Here is a 19,746-nt window from a genome sequence, read left to right as displayed (position 1 = left end):
TATTTATTGCTGAGTACCATGGTATATCACAGAATCACAGAATTGTAGGGGTTGTAAGGGACCTCAAGAGATCATTGGGTCCAACCCCCCTGCCAAAGCAGGTTCCCTAGAGCAGGTTGCACTGGTAGGTGTCCAGACGGGCCTTGAATATCTCCAGAGAAGGAGAATCCACAACATCCCTGGGCAGCCTGTTCCAGTGCTCCATCCCCCTCACCTTGAAGAAATTCTTTCGCATGTTGGTGCGGAACTTCCTGTGCTCTGTTTTGTGGCCATTGCCCCTTGTCCTGTCCCCACACACCACTGAAAAGAGGTTGGCCATATCCTCCGTCTCCCACACTTAATATATTTGTAAACATTGATAAGATCCCCTCTCAGTCTTCTCTTCTCAAGGTTGAACAGACCCAGGTCTCTCAGCCTTTCCTCATAGGGAAGATGCTTCAGGCCTCGTATCATCTTTGTGGCCCTCCACTGGATTCTTTCCAGGAGATCCCTGTCTTTTTTATACTGGGGAGCCCAGAACTGGACACAGTACTCCAGGTGAGGCCTGACCAGGGCAGAGTAGAGAGGGAGTATCACCTCCCTTGACCTGCTGGCCATGCTCCTTTTAATGCACGCCAGGATCCCATTGGACTTCTTGGCTACCAGGGCAAACTGCTGGCTCATGGCCAACCTGTTGTCCACCAGGACCCCCAGGTCCTTATCCTCAGAGCTCCTCTCCAGCAGGTCATCCCCCAGCCCGTACTGATACATGTGGTTGTTCCTTCCCAGGTCCAGGACTCTACACTTGCTCTTGTTAAACTTCATTCGGTTTCTTCCTGTCCAGCTTTCCAGCCTGTCCAGGTCTCGCTGAACGGCAGCACAGCCTTCTGGCGTGTCGGCCACTCCTCCCAGCTTTGTATCATTGGTGTACTTGCTGAGGGTGGACACTATTCCCTCATCAAGGTCATCGATGAAGATGTTGAACAAGACCAGACCCAGCACTGACCTCTGGGGAACACTGCTAGTCACAGGTCTCCAGCCAGACTCTGCGCCGCTGATCACCACCCTCTGAGCTCGGCCAGTCAGCCAGTTCTCAGCTCACCTTACTGTCCACTCATCTATCCCACATTGTCTCAGCTTTGCTATCAAGATGTGGGAGATAGTATAAAAAACCTTGCTAAAATCAAGGTAGATGATATCCACTGCTCTCTCTCCATCTACCCAGCTGGTGATGCCATCATAGAAGGCAACGAGGTTTGTTGAGCACAACTTCCCCTTGGTGAATCCATGCTGGATACTCCTGATAACCTTCTTCTCTTCCAATTGCTTGGAGATGGCATCCGGAACAACCTGTTCCAACACCTTTCCAGGGACAGAGGTGAGACTGACTGGCTTGTAGTTTCCTGGATCCTCCTTCTTGCCCTTCCTGAAGACCGGAGTGACATTGGCTATCCTCCAGTCTTCAGGCACCTCTTCTTTCTCCAGGACCTTTCAAAGATGATGGAGAACAGTTCAGCGATCACCTCTGCTCACTCCCTCAGCGCATGTGGATGCATCCCAAGGGGGCCCATGGATTTGTGTGCGTTGATCCCAATCAGACACTCCCGAACAACTCCCTCATCAGCCAGGGAGGAGATATCCATTTCCCAGACTCTTTCTCCTCCCTCCAGTATCCAGGAGTCCTGCGGGGGAATCTTTGAAGCAAAGACCGAACCAAAGAAGGTATTCAGTATCTCTGCCTTCTCAGCGTCCCCTGTTACCAGGACACCCCCCTCATTCAGCAGGGGACCCACATTGTCTCTAGTCTTTCTTTTACTGTTTACATACTTTAAAAAACCCTTCTTATTATCCTTTATCTCTTTCGCAAGCTTCATCTCCAGGTGGGCTTTAGCCTTCCTCGTCGTGTCCCTGCAGGCCCTGACAACACTCCTATATTCCTCCCAAGAGGACAGGCCCTCAAAAAAAGATGTGGAAATGTGTAAAAATCCACATTTCATAGACCTTCCTCTTCCTTTTGATCTTGTCGATGAGCTCCTTGCTCATCCACTCAGGTCTCCTGCACCCTTTCCCCAATTTCCTACTCTTAGGGATGCACTGATCCTGAGCTTGGAAGAAGTGCTGTTTAAATGTTGCCCAGCTCATGAGATGTAGCCCATGAGATACCCCCAGGTAGGTCTCAGAAGAGGTCAAAGTTGGCTCTCTGAAAGTCCAGGGTAGCAATCCTGCTTTTTGCCTTACTTCTTCCATTCCAGATCTTGAACTCCACCATCTCATGGTCACTGCATCCCAAGCTGCCCTCAGCCTTCATATCCCTAACAAGCCCATCCCCGTTGGTAAGAACAAGGTCTAGAAGCATCCCCTGCCTCGTTGGCTCCTCCACCACCTGCGTCAGAAAACTATCTTCAACACATTGTAGGAACCGTTTAGATTGCGCATGCCTGGCTGAGTTGCTTACCTTATCTGTTGCAACAAATGCCTGGATAATTGAAGTCCCCCATGAGAACCAGTGCCCAGGATTGCAAGGCTACTTCTAACTGCTTGTAGAAGGCCTCATCGACCCCCTCCTCCTGATCTGGTGACCTGTAGTACACCCCCACAATAGTGTCCCCCATACCAGCCCACCCCTTAATTCTCACCCACTAGCTCTCCACATGTTCTTCACCTTCCCCCAAGTGGAGCTGGGTACATTCTAATTGCTCCCTCATATAAAGGGTACCTCCTCCCTCTCGCTTCCCCAGCCTGTCTTTCCTACAGGGGAGATAGCCCTCCATGACAGCATTCCAGTCATGCAAGCTGTCCCACCACGTCCTTCATCCATCCTTCAGGGCGGCTTTCAGTTTTCTACGCAGAGGGTGCCACTGCCTCCAAGATGCACAGGGGAAACTGAAGCATGCATGAGGGGCTGGGAAAATTTACTCTGGATCCATAGGAGCCATTCTGGAACCAACACTTGTACTGTTGTAGTCTGGAACTGCCTTGTAGGCAGGATGTGCACTTCTGCGGTGGTGCAGAGCTCTTGGGCACATTGTGCAGGGTGCTCCTACAGATCTTTGTGTCCTTCTCCATGCTGGCTTAGGAGCTGCTTCTTTCTCAGGAACAGAGTAGCCAACAGAGGTGAGACAGATACTCTGAGATCATGAACAACATCAGGAAGCTGCCCCTAAGAAGATGACTGGTACGTGGAAGTCAGGAGAAGCCTGGACAGGAATGATGTGAGATTTGGGGGAGGGAAAATGAGCTTGGACAGCAGAAGCTACTGATTTTGAAGACATAAGAATGCTCAGGTAATGTTGATCCTGCAGTAAAGCTGTCTTAAAGCAGTCATGTGAAGCCCTTACCCTATTTTAACCTGTAACATTAATCCCTAATCCTAAATGCTACTCCACCCCCTGACAGCAACCCACTGCTCTAACGTTTGACCACAATATCCCTTGAAGCCAAAAGTAGTCCGTAGCCCCATTACATTACCCTTACTCTCTTGCTCACCCTCATCCCTGCCTGTAACGCTAGCATTAAAATGCTCTATTTAACCTTAGACTTGCAGACCTAAACAAAACCCTAAACCAGAGAACTTGCCCATACACTACCCACAGACCTGACGCCCCAAGCAGAACACCAAACCCTCCCACTACACATTTGCTTAATCTCTAACCCAGAAAGGTGAGCCCTAGTCCATAATGCCATACATGAACAGCTGACACGCAAAGCCCCTATTCCTGTCCATTAACCTTCTCACCTTTAACCCTTTTTCTAACCCTTAACTTAAAGTGCTTGGCCCCCTGGGGTAGGGCAGGAATCGTGAGGTGGCTGTGCAGACACATGGCATTCAAAACTGAAAGTGAGGGGCCATGGATCTGATCAGCTTGTAGGCAACAAGGAGGAGATGGGTGGGAATGCTCTGATGAGCTCAGCTCTGCCTCAAGATCTCCTGCCACAGCAAAAGGAATGTGACTGTGAGGTCACTTCTGTCTCTGCCGTTGATAGGGCAGCTGCAGAAATGTGCCACAGAAAGGGACTGTGAGGTCACTTCTGCCTGAAGTAGCTGACAGGTCACCCTTGACTTAGACCTGGGATCTGTACTTTTCGGCTGACATCTGCCAGTGGCCCTAGTTGGCATGGCACCTGGTTGGCATGCCGACTGTGGGATCCCCTCTGCCAACATACCCAGGAGGACCCAGACAGAAAGAAGGCCTGAATATGGGTTGTCCTGTCCCTTCTGCTTGAGTACATGACTGGACAGCAGGAGGGACAAGGCTTGGTTGTGTCTAGCCAAGAAGCTGCAAGGCCAGCAGCAGGCCCATGGCCTGGAAGATCGTGGTGAGGTGATTTGTGTCTGGTTGGCTGAGAGGCCTCAAGAAGGCTGATGGGTTGGGTGACTAATTTAGAGTGGATTCCACCCTGATGAAGCTTTCTTTGGTAGTAGGAAAGAGCAGGAGAGAAAATACTGCCACAAAGTACATCTTGGAAGGTTGGCACTAGCCATGAGGAGGAAGAAATGTCCCTCAAAGGGTAGTGCTGTGTTGCCAGAGGTCACCCAAAGAGTATCTATGATCAGACTCTAATTTTGTGTTTCAAAGAACAGCTGGTGAGGGCTGACGAGACATTGGTGAAAAGATGGAAAGACTGGGATGAGAGCAAGGTGGTGAACAGAGATAGGTATCTGCAGTTTTCAAGGAAATAGTACGAAGTTTGAAACAGCATAGTAAAGCCTGCAGAGGAGAAGGCAGAGGGTACTGGCAAGTATGGATGGCCCCAACAGACCCGCCATTTTTGTCCCCTTTGGCTAGAGCTTATGAGGAGATGCGTTATACTCATTGTAATGGGGCCTCATTGCTTCCTTGCAATGAAGTGCAGAGGCTGGGAGGTGTCATGCCACTATTCTTCTCGTGGCATCACATTGCCCACCGCATCCCAGAGACCCCAGGAGAAGCCATGGCTCCAGGGAAGCAGAAGCCCCGACCCGAAAGCAGCAGAGAGGCAGAGCCCAGCCAGCAGTGAGGGGCAGCCCTGAGGCCTGAAGATTGCTAGACAGGCTGGAGGGTTGAGTGGGGAGAAATTTAATGAAATATAACGAGGGCAAATATAGAGTCCTGCATCTGGGCAAGAACAACCTGAGGCACCAGTGTAAGTTGGGGACTGCCCTGCTTGAGAGCAGTGAAGGGGAAAGGCACCTGGGGGTCCTGGTGGACAGCAGCATGACCATGAGCTAGCACTGTGCCCTTGTGGCCAAGAAGGCCAATGGCATCCCGGAGTGTATTAGAAGGGGTGTGGTTAGTAGGTCAAGAGAGGTTCTCCTCCCCCTCTACTCTGCCCTGGTGAGACCGCATATGGAATATTGTGTCCATTTCTGGGCCCCTCAGTTTAAGAAGGACAGGGAACTGCTTGAGAGAGTCCAGTGCAGAGCCACAAGGATGATTAAGGGAGTGGAGCATTTCCCTTACAAGGAAAGGCTGAGGGATCTGGGTCTCTTTAGCTTGGAGAAGACGAGACTGAGAGGTGACCTTATTAATGTTTATAAATATGTAAAGGGTGAGTGTCAGGAGGACAGAGCCAGGATCTTCTCGTTGACATCTAATGATAGGACAAGGGGCAGTGGGTGCAAGCTGGAACATAGGAGGTTCTGCTTAAATATGAGACAGAACTTTTTCACAGTGAGGGTGACAGAACACTGGAACAGGCTGCCCAGGGGGACAGTGGCGTCTCCTTCTCTGGAGACATTCAAAACCCACCTGGACGTATACCTGCATGATGTGATCTATGTGTTCCTGCTCCGGCAGAGGGATTGAATTAAATGATCTTTCAAGGTGCCTTCCAATCCCCACATTCTGTAATTCCACGTGGCAGCTGGGCTCTTGGCCCTGAGCCCCCCATGTGTGCTGGGGCTGCTTCCCCAGCTCTAGAACAGATGGGAATAAACAGCAGCTGAGACCAATGCATTTATGATGATGTCCTTATTGTCTTTATGTACACAGCAAGCTGAGTTCTGAAGGTAAACCATTAACAAGTAGCAGGATAAGCTTAATATAATATATATCAGAAAAAAAAAAAAGATAGCGAAATTAATAATAAAGACAAATATTAACCAGAAATTACCTTAAAAATTTCTGAGAAAAACTAGGATTTCTGATAACAGGCATATTATTATAGGTGACTATGTTGAAGAATTGTGCGTTCTAGCAGTGTCCTCACCGCATCCCTTAGTTCCTGGTTCCTCATACTATAGATGAGCGGATTCACTGCTGGAGGCACTACAGAGTACAGAAATGACACCACCAGGTCCACGGATGGAGTAGAAATGTAGAGAGGCTTCAGGTAGGCAAACATGACAGTGCTGATAAACAGGGAGACCACTGCCACGTGAGGGAGGCACGTAGAAAAGGCTTTGTGCAAACGGTGCTCAGAAGGCATCCTCAGAACCACCCTGAGGATCTGAATATAGGAAATAACAATGAAAATAGAACAACAAAATAACACAAAAACACTAAATACAACTACTCCAACTTCCCTGAGATAGGCATCTGAGCAGGAGAGCTTGAGGATCTGAGGAAGTTCACAGAAGAACTGGTCCACAGCACTGCCTTGGCAGAGGGGCAGGGAAAATGTATTGGCTGTGTGCAGGACAGCAGTGAGAAAGCCACTGCCCCAGGCAGCTGCTGCCATCTTGGCACAAGCTCTGCTGTCCAGGAGGCTCCCGTAGTGCAGGGGCTTGCAGATGGCAACGTAGCGGTCATAGGCCATAATGGTGATAAGAGAATACTCTGCGCCAAAGAAGAAGACTAAAAAGAGGATTTGTGCAGCACATCCTTGATAGGAGATGGCCCTTGTGTCCCAGAGGGCATTGGCCATGGCTTTGGGGAGAGTGGTGGAGATGGATCCCATGTCAAGGAGAGCGAGGTTGAGGAGGAAGAAGTACATGGGGGTGTGGAGGCGGTGGTCGCAGGCTACGGCGGTGAGGATGAGGCCGTTGCCCAGGAGGGCAGCCAGGTAGATGCCCAGGAAGAGCCCGAAGTGCAGGAGCTGCAGCTCGCGCGTGTCTGTGAATGCCAGCAGGAGGAACTCACTCACAGAGCTGCTGTTGGGCATTTTCTGTCTTTGGACACAGTTTTCTGTTGAGGAGAAGGCAGAACAAAGAACAGGCTTCTCTGAGGAAAACCTATTACAATTCTTAGAGTACTTGCAGCTTGAGCCTCTGTCTTTTCAGGAGAACCTTTCTGCAGCTCTCTTGCTTGAGCTGTGGCTGGTGCTGGCTGAAAGTGGCACTGGGAGCACGGGTGCTGAGGGCTCCAGAGTAGTCCTTCCTGCTGTGCAGCAGAATGAAAGCAGTAACACTGGGGAAATGCAAGTGCAATCCACTTACCAGATGAATGAGCTTTGCAGTGCTGTTGCAAAGAACTCATACGACCACACTGTAGAACAAGGTAGATACTCTTTGCTTTATTTTCTAGTAGCTACCGCTATAACTCTTAGGACAACGACCACACTTGTGTGTATCCACAGGAAGAATGTAGAGACAGCTGAGATCAGAAAAGCCCCAGTCCACTTGAGGCTGGACAGAACCCTCACCTCATCTCTGGTGTACCTGAGCAGGATCTCAGTTCTTCCCTCCCAGCCAGGGGTGCAGAGGCCTCATTCCAGCTGCCCAGAGACAGCCATCCAGCAGCACGGACATGAAATTAGAATGGAGGTGTCTTCTCCTTGGGGCACCTGCATAACACTAGGATGCCATGGGAGGAATGAGTCCTGCTGGAGAGTAGCCTGCAGCCCAGAAGGATTCCCCACAGACAGAGATAGATATTTGCAAGCTGGGGTGTCCCAGCAGCCCATCTGCACTCCCTGCAGTGTCTGGAGGAGGCTTAGTCACCCCTGCCTTAGCTGACCAGGGGCGGCTAGGTTACGACACTCCAAGGGGCTTCTGTCAGACTTCCTCACCTCACAGTGCAATCCAGCAGGACTCTCAAAGCCTACTCCATTGCCCACTGCCTTGTCAGAAACAAGACCCAGGAGGAGACCCTTCCAGGACCTGCAGCTGCATGGCCCTGCAGCCAGAGACTTACCTTGTCAAGGGCTGTGCAGATTTCTCCTCTAGTCAGCTCCTAGCACCCTCCCGCTCCCAAATGCCTCCAATCCCTCTCTCCTTCTCTTCTCTCCATGTGTCTGCTACAGTCAGAGCCCCCAGCCCTACTGTGCTTTGCAGAGGAGCTGCTCCTGGGCAGAGCTGTCTCTCTGCACCAGGGCCCTCTTGCCAGGAGCTCCCCTTGGGCCCAGGAGCCCGGCCCAGCTCAGCACCAGAGGCCCAGCCCAAGGCATTGTAATCACCCCTCTGGTGGCTTTGGTGATGAGCCCAAAAAATCTCAGGCACTGAGAGACAATTGAAGAAATCTCTCAAGAAGTCCAAGTGTGATGCAAGTTTCCTGCAGTGTCCCCCCCAGGGCCAGCACTGACACAGCCTCCCTTGGAGCTCATTAGAGCAAAACACTAGAAGCAGTGAGGACAAGTAGACAAAGGCAATGTGAAGGTGACACTGATGTGTAGGAAAACTGCATGTGTTTCACCAAGCACAAGGGCCAGGCCTTGACCCTTGGTCCCTAGGAAGGGAGATCCTTTCCCTTCACACCTTGCTCAGGGCTCTTCCTGGTGCAGTAGGAGATGGGGATGTGTATTGCCAAGTGCAGGAGAATGGTATGACCCCTGCCTGATTCATGGGTGGGGCTGAGGAGGCAATGAGGCCCTGGTGCTTTAATGATAAACTGTCTCTTCATAGGCCTCAGTGGCAGAGACAACAGCCATAGCTGTGGACACAATGACCTGGGTCCTGTTGGGACTCTCAGCCTTGCCACAGCCATTGCTCCTCTCCACGCCAAGCTGTATTAGGGAAGCACAGACTTCCACATCTTTCCCTGCTGGCTGCAGAGCCTTGTGGGTGAGTTTGCACACTGGATCTGAGCTGAGTATCATAACTCAGATCTTCTTGGTGGCCATGCTCCTTGTAATACAGCTCAGTAGGAAGCTGGCCTGGTTCCTGGTGAGCAGGCACCACTGCTCATATGGCATCCCTCGAGGTGTCCAGGCCCTCTTCCTCCTTGGGACCGCTTACTCAGCAGGGTCCCAGTATGCCCTGATGTGTGGGGTTACTCTTCCACTAGTGTAGGACTAGGCTGTTCTCCTTGTAAATGTCAAGAGGTTTCTGTAGGCAAAATCCTGGAGTATTTCAAGGTTCCCCCACACTGATGTTCCATTCTGTCAGCTGTTAATGTCTGCAGGCAGACAGTTCTACCTTTGTGTGATTGTGCTATCTCTGACAAGATAGCAGCATCAGGAGTTGCAGGACAGTTTGGATAATACAGGAGTAACCAGTTGAATGGAATTGCAGCTCATATTCCCAGACGGGTAGGAGATTGAAGGCTTTATCATCCTTTATTGCATTTGGGGGGAAACCTGGTGACAAGAGATGATGTAAAGGCAGAGGCACTTAATACCTTCTTTGTCTCAGTCTCTAGCAGCAAGACCTTTTGTTCCCCTGGACATTTCTTCCTCCTTATGGCCAGTGCCACCCTTCCAAGGTACACTTTGTGGCAGTTTTTCTCTCCTGCTCTTTCCCACTACCAAAGAAAGCTCCATCAAGGTGGAAACCACTCCTAAAGTAGGCATCCCAACCCATCAGCCTTCTTGAGGCCTGTCAGCCAACCAGACACAAGTCACCTCACCTCCATCTTCCAAGTCATGGGCCTGCTGCCGGCCTTGCAGCTTCTTAGCTAGACACACCCAAACCTTGTGCCTCCTGCTGTCCAGTCATGTACTCAAGCAGAAAGGACATGACAACCCATATCCAGGCCTTCTTTCTGTCTGGGTCCTCCTGGGTATGTCGGCAGAGGGGATCCCACAGTCAGCATGCCAACCAGGTGTCTTCTGCTGGCCTACCAGGGCCACTGGCAGATGTCAGCCGAAAAGTACAGATCCCAGGTCTAAGTCAAAGGTGACCTCTCAGCTACTTCAGGCAGAAGTGAGCTCACAGTTCCTTTCTGTGACACTTTCCTGCTGCTGCCCTATCAACTGCAGAGACAGAAGTGACCTCACAGTCACTGCCACAGTCACATTCCTTGGCGGAGCTGACCACTTTCAGATACCCACGGGACTAGAGCTCAACTTTCTGGGTTAGACAGTAAACAAAGGATTAATGGGAAGGTTTGGTGTTTTTCTGTGGGTATCAGGTCTGCCAAGAAGTCTAGGATTACATAGAGCATTTTAATGCTAGTCTTAAGAGAAGGGATTAGGGTGAGCAAGAGAGTAAAGATAAGGAAAAGTGGCTAAGGCCTGAGTTTTGCTTCAAAGCATACTTTGAATTCAAGCATTAGAGTAGTGGATTCTTGTCAGAGTGTTGGAGTAGCATTTATGTTTTAGGGATTTAAATTACTGGTTAAAATAAGGTAAGGGCCATAAATGACTCTTTTAAATCAATATTACTGCAGCTTCAACATTACATGAACCCTCTTACCTCTCTGAAATCATTAATTTCCCCCAGCCATGCATGTGCAGGGATGGGAGAAGGAATGCCACGGCACGGATGGAACGTAGCTTGGCAAGGGGTGCAAAAAATAATGGGAAGGGATTCTATAGATACATTGCTCAGAAAAGAAAGGCCAAGGAGAGTGTACCCCCTCTGATGGATGAGAAGGGTGAACTGGTACTGACAGACATGAAGAAGGCTGAGGGACTCAACAACGTCTTTTCCTCAGTCTTCACTGCCCGTCAGGTTTCCCAAGTCTTTCATTTCCCTGAATCCATAGATGGAGGCTGGGGGGCAAAGTCCCACCAGCTGTAAGTAAAAAGCAGGTTTGAGACCTCCTGATGAAACTAAACGTGTACAAGTCTATGGGGCATAAAGACATGCATCCCAGGGTCCTGAGGGAACTGGCTGATGTAGTTGCCAAGCTTTTCTCCATCATATTTGAAAAGTGGTGGCAGTTGGGTGAAGTCCCTAGTGAATGGAAAAAGGAAAATATCATTCGCATTTTTACAAAGGGTAGAAAGGAGGACCCAGGGAACTACAGAATGGTGAGCCTCACCTGTGTGCCTGTCAAGATCATGGAAAAGATCCTCCTGGAATCAAAGTCAAGGCACATGCAAGACAAAGAGGTGATTAGAGACAGCCAGCATGGCTTCACCAAAGGGTAAATTGTGCCGGCCCAAACTGATGGCTTTCTACAATGGAGTGACCACATCAGACAACAAGGGAAGACTGAACGATGTCATCCACTTGAAATTCTGTAAGACTTTGACATGGTCCCACATGACATCCTGGTCTCCAGATTGGAGATATGCTTTTGATGGGTGGACCATTGCGAGGATAAGGAGTTGGCTTGAAGGTCACACCCAGAGAGCAGTGGTCAATGGCTCTATGTCCAAGTGGAGACCGGTGATTAGTGGTGTACCTCAGGGGTCTGTCCTGGGACCAGTGCTGTTTAATATCTTTATCAATGACATGGACAGTGGGATCGAATGCACCCTCAGGAAGACTGCAGATGACACCAAGCTGAGTGGTGTAGTTGATACAACAGAGGAAGGGATGCCATCCAAAGGGTCCTGGACAAGCTTGAAATTTGGGCCCCTGTGAACCTAAGGAGGTTCAACAAGTCCAAGTGCAAGGTGCTGCTCCTGTGCTGGGGAAATCCCAGACAGGAGGATTGGCTGGGAGAAGAACTCATTGAGAGCAGCCCTGCAGAGAAGGACTTGGGGGTTCTGCTGGACAAAAAGCTCGATATGAGCCAGCACTGCGAGCTTGTAGGCCAGAAGGCCAACTGCATCCTGGGCTGCATCAAAAGAGGAGTGGCCAGCAGGTGGAGGCAGGTGACTATCCTCCTCTGCTCTGCCCTTGTGAGGCCCCACTTGGAGTCCTGCATCCAGGTCTGGAGCCCCCAGCACAAGAAGGATGTGGATCTGTTAAAACGGGTCCAGAGGAGGGCCAAGAAGATGATCAAGGGGCTGGAGCCCGTCCACTATGAAGAAAGGCTGAGAGAGCTGAGGCTGTTCAGCCTGGAGAAGAGAAAGCCCCTGGGTAACCTCTTCGTGGCCTTTCAGTACTTAAAGGGGGCTTCTAAAAAAGGTGGAGAATGACTCTCTGCTAAATCAGATAATGCCAGGACAAGGGAGAATGGTTTTAAGCTAAAAAAGATGAGATTTATATTAGAGGTTAGGAGAAAATTCTTCACTTAGAGGGAGGTGAGGCACTGGAACACGTTGCCAAGAGACCTTAAAGATTCCCCATCCCTGGAGCTGATCAAGAGCAGGTTAGATGAGGCCCTGGGCAACCTGATCTCATGGGGGGCATCCCTGTCTATGGCCGGGCGGTTGGAACTAGATGACCTTTAAGGTCCTTTCCAACATGAGCCATTCTATGATTCTATGGTCTCACAATATTTACCTCAAGCATGACTCCCCTCCCATCAGCCTTCCTGTAGTCTGTCACCTGACCAGAACAGAAGTTGCCTCGCCATCATCTTCAATTTCATGTGCATGCTTCCGCCCTTTACGGTCCCTCTCTGTGCCACATTCCTCCTGCTGCTCCATCAGCTCCAGAGACAAAGTGGCCTCCCAGCCTCCTTCACAGCCATGTGGATGCATTGGGGAAACTCTTTGGATACATGCTTTTTCATCATCAATAGCACCTGCACTTCATGTACTCTGCACCAAATACACCATGGATATCATTAAAATGAAGGAACTCCTAACATCTCTTCCATAGTTTTCTTCAAGCTTTCACGCCTTGTACAGCTAATTGCAGAGTTTGTATGGTGTAGTTAAGGAAGAAGATTTCAAAAAGCACCTAATAAAAATATTTTCTTGTTTTAAAGGCTGAATTTTGCTGCAGTTCAGTTTTGAGTATCATTATCCTATTGATATTGATCCAGGGTGACTTCTTTGGAGACCTCCCTTGGGAAGAAAAGCAGCCTGCGGGGGTCTGACACCTCCACTGCCAGCAGTGGTCTTTGTCCCTGTAACTGCAGCACAGCTGCACAACATGAAACCCTTTCTAAGATAAGTCAGGGGTTATTTGGGAAAAAATAAAATAAAAAATAAAATAATAAAATAAAATAAAATAAAATAAAATAAAATAAAATAAAATAAAATAAAATAAAATAAAATAAAATAAAATAAAATAAAATAAAAATGATATAATTAAAAAAAAAATTTGAAATGACCATTGGAACCTGAGAAATTCAGCTTGAATCTTAGTAGACACCTGGACATCCATGGTCTCTCTTGGGTCTTCTGTGGAAAACTCAGGATGAAAACTAAAGAAAATATATCTTCAAGTGGCTGTAGCTGTACCCATAAGCTTGGCCTCTTTTGGGAAATTGTCCCCTTCCAGCCATGGAAAAAAAAATTGAGTAATGTGAAAAGACCTGTTCAGTTGTATACGTTGAAGACGTATGAGGAGTGGCTGAGGGCACTGGGCCTGTTCAGCCTGGAGAAGAGGAAGCTGAGGGGGGACCTCATCGCGGTCTACAACTTCCTCGCGAAGGGGAGTGGAGAGGCAGGTGACCTGTTCCCTGTAAACACCAGTGATAGGACCTGCGGGAATGGTGTTAAGCTGAGGCAGGGGAAGTTTAGGCTGGACATCAGGAAGAGGTTCTTCACCGAGAGGGTGGTCGTACACTGGAACAGGCTCCCCAGGGACATAGTCACTGCACCAAGCCTGTCTGAATTTAAAAAGCGATTGGACTGTGCACTTAGTCACATGGTCTAAACTTTGGGCAGACCTGTGCGGTGCCAAGAGTTGGACTAGATGATCCTTATGGGTCCCTTCCAACTCGGGATATTCTATGAGTCTATGATTCTATGATTCAGTCAATAGAGTAGGGCAAAGTCATACTTCCTGTGCTATAGATGCAGAAGGCTAAAAGAATTGCATTGTGCCTTACACTGTGACTCAAGGACGTGTAACCCAAATCATGCAACTTTAACTTAGTACTGACAAGTCCATCACTAAACCATGTTACTAAGTTCTACATCTACACTTTGGCTCTCCAGTCGATGAACCAGCTCATGGATGGGAATCAGGGAGTCTCGGTTAGCGTGACGCTGCCTCAGGCATGCCACCATTGGCACCTGCTTGGAGTCCTGCGTCCAGGTCTGGGGTCCCCAACATAAGAAGGATGTGGATCTGTTAGAACAGGTCCAGAGGAGGGCCAAGAAGATGATCAAGGGGCTGGAGCATGTCTCCTATGAAGAAAGGTTGAGAGAAATGGGGCTGTTCAATCTACAGAAGAGAAGGCTCTGGGGTGACCTTTTTGTGGTCTTTCAGTACTTAAAGGGGGCTTCTAAAAAAGATGTAGAGTGACTCTTTGCTAAATCAGATAATGACAGGACAAGGGAGAATGGTTTTAAGGAAAAAGAGGTGAGATTTAGATTAGAGGTTAGGAGAAAATTCTTCACTTAGAGGGAGGTGAGGCACTGGAACACGTTGCCAAGAGACCTTATATGTGCCCCATCCCTGGAGTTGATCAAGAGCAGGTTAGATGAGGCCCTGGGCAACCTGATCTCATGGGGGGCATCCCTGTCTATGGCCGGGCGGTTGGAACTAGATGACCTTTAAGGTCCCTTCCAACATGAGCCTTTCTGTGATTCTATGGTCTCACAGACTATGCCTCAAGAGTGACTCCCTTCCCATCAGCCTTCCTGTGGTCTATCACCTGACCAGAACAGAAGCTGCCTCGCCATCATCTTCAATTTCATGTGCATGCTTCCGCCCTTTACGGTCCCTCTCTGTGCCACATTCCTCCTGCTGCTCCATCAGCTCCAGAGACAAAGTGGCCTCCCAGCCTCCTTCACAGCCATGTGCCTCCTGCTTGCCCAGCAGATCCTGAGGCACACCTGACCTCATCACAGCATTCCCAGCCAGCTCCTCCCTGTGGCCTTTGATCTGATCACATACCTGTCACCTCACGTGCCTCTTCCAATGCCATGTGACTGCTCCAGGACCTCACAATCCCTGGCCTGCTCCAAAGGGACAAACAGCTGAAGTTAGGGTTAGGAGTCGGGTTGAAGACGAGATTTGCTGTGTGCATGCTGGAGGGCTTTGGGGGTTATCTGTTCAGGTTAACATTTAGGGATTAGAGGTCACCTTCTAGGGTTAAGGGAATGGCAAGGGCTTTGAGGCAGGGATTGGTGTTCTGCTCAGGGATCCTTCTCAAGGTATAGGGAAAGAGTAAGCTTTTTGGGTTAGAGTATTTTTTAGTTCTTGGTTGATGGCTAGGGTTAAGGCTGGCATTTTAATTCTTGGTTAGGTTTAATCATCCTTCTGCTCGGCCTTCTAAGAGAAGACGGGTTTGACATCTGCCTTTTCCAAGTCCCAAGGAACATCTATTGTGGCTTATTAGCCATATGGAGGCCAGGGTTGTTTAAGGATCCTTAACTTCTACTTCTTTATTGAGGGCATAACTTCAAGTCCCTTATTGAGGACAGGCTCCCTTCTTATACCATTCACTCTATAGCAGTTGTTTTCCACTATGTATTCATGGGTTAATAACTTTGCCCGGCAACATCAAACACCCAGCAACTTCCATTTCTTAACGGCTGGAGAACAAGCAGTCTTAGACAGCAAGGTGTCTCCTGAATCACCATTCTTTGTTCCTTCTAAACTCTTTACATTCCTCCTGGCCTCATCGTTAAGAGTCCAATATTATCACCAACCATGGGTCTTGTTGACCCCCATGGCCACAATTCCACAGTCTTTGATCAATCTGTACTCTCCAAGGTCTTTAAGACAGGTCTTATGACAACATCTGCAGCTCCACAGGCACCTCTCTCACGCTTCCCACACCACTGCTAAGCAACCTGAGGAATAACCAGGAGGATAATGAAGGTTTGGGAAAGGGCTTGGTTTAAATCTCTGAGGAGGGCCATTCTGTGCTTCACATGGAGAGTGATGATGGCGTCATAGGAAACAGTGACACTCATGAGGACAGAAGAGCAGGTGGATAAGGCCTTGGGCCTGCCAACACAGAACGCACACACATGAAAACTGCATGGGAAGGAAGAGGAATAATTGATGCAAAATACAGATTATGAAAGCAAAGACTGTGAGTATCACTGTGTCACTGCAGGAGAGCTCCAGCAACGGGGCAAAACCACAGAAGGGATCCACGAGACTGGGGCCACAGAACTGTAGCTTGGAGGAGAAGAAATTACTGTACATGAGAGCTCCTGGGCTCCTGGGATCAAGGGGAGCTCCTGGCAATCAGGCAGCGCTGCAGAGAGACAGCTCTGCCCAGGAGCAGCTCCTCTGCACAGCGCAGCAGGGCTGGGGGCTCTGACTGCAGGTGGCACAGGGAGAGGAGTGAAGGAGAGAGGGCTTGGAGGCAATGAGGAGCGCAAGAACAGAGGGCAGCATGTGGCAGGACAGATTTGCAGACTCTTGACACCGTGAGTCTCTGGCAGCACGGCAATGCAGATAGGGTTGGCAAAGGGGGTCTTCTACAGCTGGCACATCCAACAGCTGATAGCATCTGTCAGGATTGTTCTTATTCTACAGTTAATGTGGAGTAGAAGATGCTTTAGAGAATGGCATTTATGAGGGGGCATTTCAAGAGGAAGGCCGAGGCTTTGTTTTATCTGAAGGGGAAGGCTTTTCCATTTCTGTGCTTTTCAGATTCCTGCAGTGGAGGGGAGGCAGGTTTCGTGACAATGGATTTTCAAGATTGTACAGGAGACTGAGACTCCTAGAGTACTGACTGCACTGACAGACCAGTGTGTCAGCAACGAACTTGACAAAGTCCCTTCAGCCACCTTAGCTTGGAGACTGCACCAATATGAAGTCTGTGGTCTCCTCAATACTTACCAGATCTTCTTTTTAGTAGCTGGAACCCCTGTGATGCCCATGGACTCAGGAGTCCTGTGCAGGGCAGAGCTGAGCACACAGCTTTTGGGGTTGGGGGTTTGTGAGTGTGGACAGGGAGGAGATGTTGGGACAGAGAACGCACTCCCAGCAGGGACGTGGACAGGCAGCAGGGACACGGGCAAGCAGTGGGAGGGAGCTGCTGCCAGAAATGTTGTGTGAGGAAGGGCTCAGGCACCTCCCTGCCATCACCTGCAGGGCAGGCGCCTTCCCTGGGACACCCCCTGCTCTCCTCTCCCACCAGCACAGCCTCTGCCCTCAAGCCCCCGGTGTCCCCAGCAGGAGCTGCCTCCTCTGCAGGCAGAGCTGCAGCAGAGGAGGGTCTGCTGAATGTCCGTCTGTCCCTCCCTGGCCTTGCCTCCCCTGGCAGCAGCATGCTGGCATTCCTGCTGGCTTCTCCAGCTGGCCGTGCTGCTGCTGTTCTTGTTTCCAGGCTGGCTGGGGATGGGGGTTTCACATGCACAGGGAGTGAGCCCTCGGGGTGCTTGGGGGAAGGGGAGTACAGGGACAGGGTGAGGGGGTCTGGAGATGTGCACTTTGAGCCTGGATTCTTCCGCACTCAGCAGTTTCCAGGTTCTTCTCAGGAGAACCTCTGAGTGCAATTGTCCTGCAGCTCAAAGAGATGCTAGCACAGGGCAGCTGAGACCAGCCTTGATGTACAGACTGGCCGTCATCTCTGAAGGACCCTCTGCACTAAAAGGGACAGTCTCATTTCCTCTGAGGATCCACAAGGTTTTCACTTGGAGTGCAGCAGAATGCCCAGGATTTATGCCTTAGAAACACTGCTCCAGTGTGGTGGGGCAGCTAGAAAAAGCAATACTAAATAAATAAATAAATAAATCCCCACACCTCTGATCTAAAATTGGAAATCTCTTGGATACCAGGACTGAAATGAATTCGAGATTACCCCATGTTCCTACCATGTTACTACCTCTGACTATGATGCAGGACTGATTCTTCCATTGCCCACAGAGGAGTCCTCTGCTCCAGAGAAAGTCTCAGGCAGAATCAAATTGAAGTCATTAAAGAGAACTTCCAAATAACTGCCTGCCAGTTGACAATAATTTTGGTGATTTTAAATGAGAAAATGGAATGAGTTTCCCTCTGCTCAGTCTGTGGTACATTATCTCTGTCTTTCTCTTCCTTCAGCAGGACCCCATGCTGAGAAATAGCAGATGCCCAACAGCAGCTCCATCACTGAGTTCCTCCTGCTGGCATTCGCAGACACGCGCGAGCTGCAGCTCCTGCACTTTGGACTCTTCCTAGGCATCTACCTGGCTGCCCTCCTGGGCAACGGCCTCATCCTCACCGCCGTAGCCTGCGACCACCGCCTCCACAACCCCATGTACTTCTTCCTCCTCAACCTCGCCCTCCTCGACCTGGGATGCATCTCCACCACTCTCCCCAAAGCCATGGCCAATTCTCTCTGGGATACCAGGGCCATCTCCTATCAAGGATGTGCTGTTCAGGTCTTATTTTTTGTTTTCTTCGTTGGAGCAGGGTATTTCCTTCTCACTGTCATGGCCTACGACCGCTACATTGCCATCTGCAAACCCCTGCACTACAGGAGCGTCCTGGGCAGCAGAGCTTGTGCCAAGATGGCAGCAGCTGCCTGGGCCAGTGGCTTTCTCAATGCTGTCCTGCACACGGCCAATACGTTTTCCCTGCCCCTCTGCCAAGGCAATGCTGTGGACCAGTTCTTCTGTGAAATCCCCCACATCCTTAAGCTCTCCTGCTCACATGCCTACCTCAGGGAGGTTGCGCTTCTTGTAGTTAGTCTCTGTTTAGCATTTGCGTGTTTTATTTTCATTTCATTTTCTTATGTGCAGATCTTCAGGGCTGTGCTGAGGATGCCCTCTGAGCAGGGACAGCACAAAGCCTTTTCCACGTGCCTCCCTCACCTAGCTGTGGTCTCTCTGACTCTCAGCACGGCCTTGGTTGCCTACCTGAAGCCCCCCTCCATTTCTTCCCCATCTATGGACCTGGTGGTGTCATTTCTGTACTCAGTGTTGCCTCCAGCAGTGAACCCCCTCATCTACAGCATGAGGAACCAGGAGCTCAAGGACGCCTTGTGGAAACTCATTGGATACATGCTTCTTCAGCATCAACAGTGTGCCTGTAATATTAAATAGACACACAGGTTATCTGAAAAATCTCTTAATACAATAGCTTGCAATTCTTTTATTATTATTACTATTATTTCTTAAAATTGTGGTTTTGATTGAATTCTATTTGTGGCATCCTATCTGTTATTATTTTTTATTTACTTTCACCCAATCATTTTATATACCTACAGAACTAGGCTTCTTGTGTGGATAAAGATAATAAAGAATCCATGAGAAAGTCATTGGTCTCAGATGCTATCTCTTCCCATCTCCTCTGCAGCTGGGGGAGAAGCCCCAGCATTCAGGAGGGGCTCAGGGCCAAGAGACCAGCTGCCACATGGAGGAGCAGCGCCGGTGGCCCTCAGGGCTGCTCCTCACTGCCCACTGGGCTCTGCCTCTCTGCTGCGTTTGGGTTGGGGCTGCTGCTTCCCTGGAGCCATGGCCATGGCCAGCAGCAGGATGTGGCCTTTTCACTGCTGCTCTCTTTTTGCTTCCACATAGTTCTCTTGAGCTCTTGTACTTGACTAAGCCCTTAGGTCTCGTGTACCTTGGTGAAAGTCCTGTTTTCTCTACAGTAGCATCTCTGCCACATCTCTGCTTCTTGCAAATCTGGTGTCAGGAATATACCCAAAGAGCTGCTCAATTGTCCTGGTTTCAGCTAGGATAGAGTTAATTTTCCTCCTAGTAACTAGTAGGGTGGTGTGTTTGGGATTTAAGATGAGAATAATGTTGATAACACACTGATGTTTTAATTGTTGCAGAGCAGTG

At 49.6% G+C, this 19,746-nt stretch overlaps 3 protein-coding genes and 1 pseudogene across 5 annotated transcripts in view; 3 read left to right on the top strand and 1 right to left on the bottom strand.

Annotated features, from left to right (window-relative positions):
• LOC308186982 (olfactory receptor 14C36-like) overlaps window positions 1-19,746 on the top strand; it is a 267,280-nt gene that overhangs the window by 67,064 nt on the left and 180,470 nt on the right. Inside the window, exon 1 of one of the 2 annotated variants that reach the window (XM_080609142.1) lies at window positions 16,325-17,926. The exons of the other annotated variant lie outside the window; for it this stretch is intronic. The gene's annotated coding sequence lies outside the window, so the exon portion shown is untranslated. Of the gene's footprint in view, window positions 1-16,324; window positions 17,927-19,746 lie in introns of those variants that run through there. 2 annotated transcript variants of the gene reach the window in all.
• LOC308186989 (olfactory receptor 14J1-like) overlaps window positions 1-19,746 on the top strand; it is a 211,239-nt pseudogene that overhangs the window by 49,424 nt on the left and 142,069 nt on the right. The window lies entirely within an intron of this gene.
• On the bottom strand, window positions 1,509-7,100 carry LOC308186955 (olfactory receptor 14C36-like; the record flags this gene model as incomplete). Its single annotated transcript, XM_080609105.1, has 2 exons — window positions 6,169-7,100; window positions 1,509-1,673 (listed from the first exon to the last, which is right to left on the bottom strand). The coding sequence occupies exons 1-2, from the start codon at window positions 7,060-7,062 to the stop codon at window positions 1,509-1,511; spliced, it is 1,059 nt and encodes a 352-aa protein (XP_080465231.1). The 5' UTR covers window positions 7,063-7,100.
• LOC308186954 (olfactory receptor 14C36-like) lies at window positions 17,920-19,005 on the top strand (the record flags this gene model as incomplete). The annotated part of the gene is made up of 1 exon (XM_080609104.1): window positions 17,920-19,005. Exon 1 carries the CDS (start codon window positions 18,049-18,051, stop codon window positions 19,003-19,005), a length of 957 nt encoding a protein of 318 aa, XP_080465230.1. The 5' UTR covers window positions 17,920-18,048.

Source organism: Anser brachyrhynchus (genome assembly GCF_964034855.1).
Source record: "Anser brachyrhynchus genome assembly, contig: SCAFFOLD_56, whole genome shotgun sequence".
In the NCBI taxonomy this organism is placed as follows: domain Eukaryota; kingdom Metazoa; phylum Chordata; class Aves; order Anseriformes; family Anatidae; genus Anser; species Anser brachyrhynchus.
Note: the sequence above shows the minus strand (reverse complement) of the source record. Positions and strands in the feature narration are given on the sequence as shown.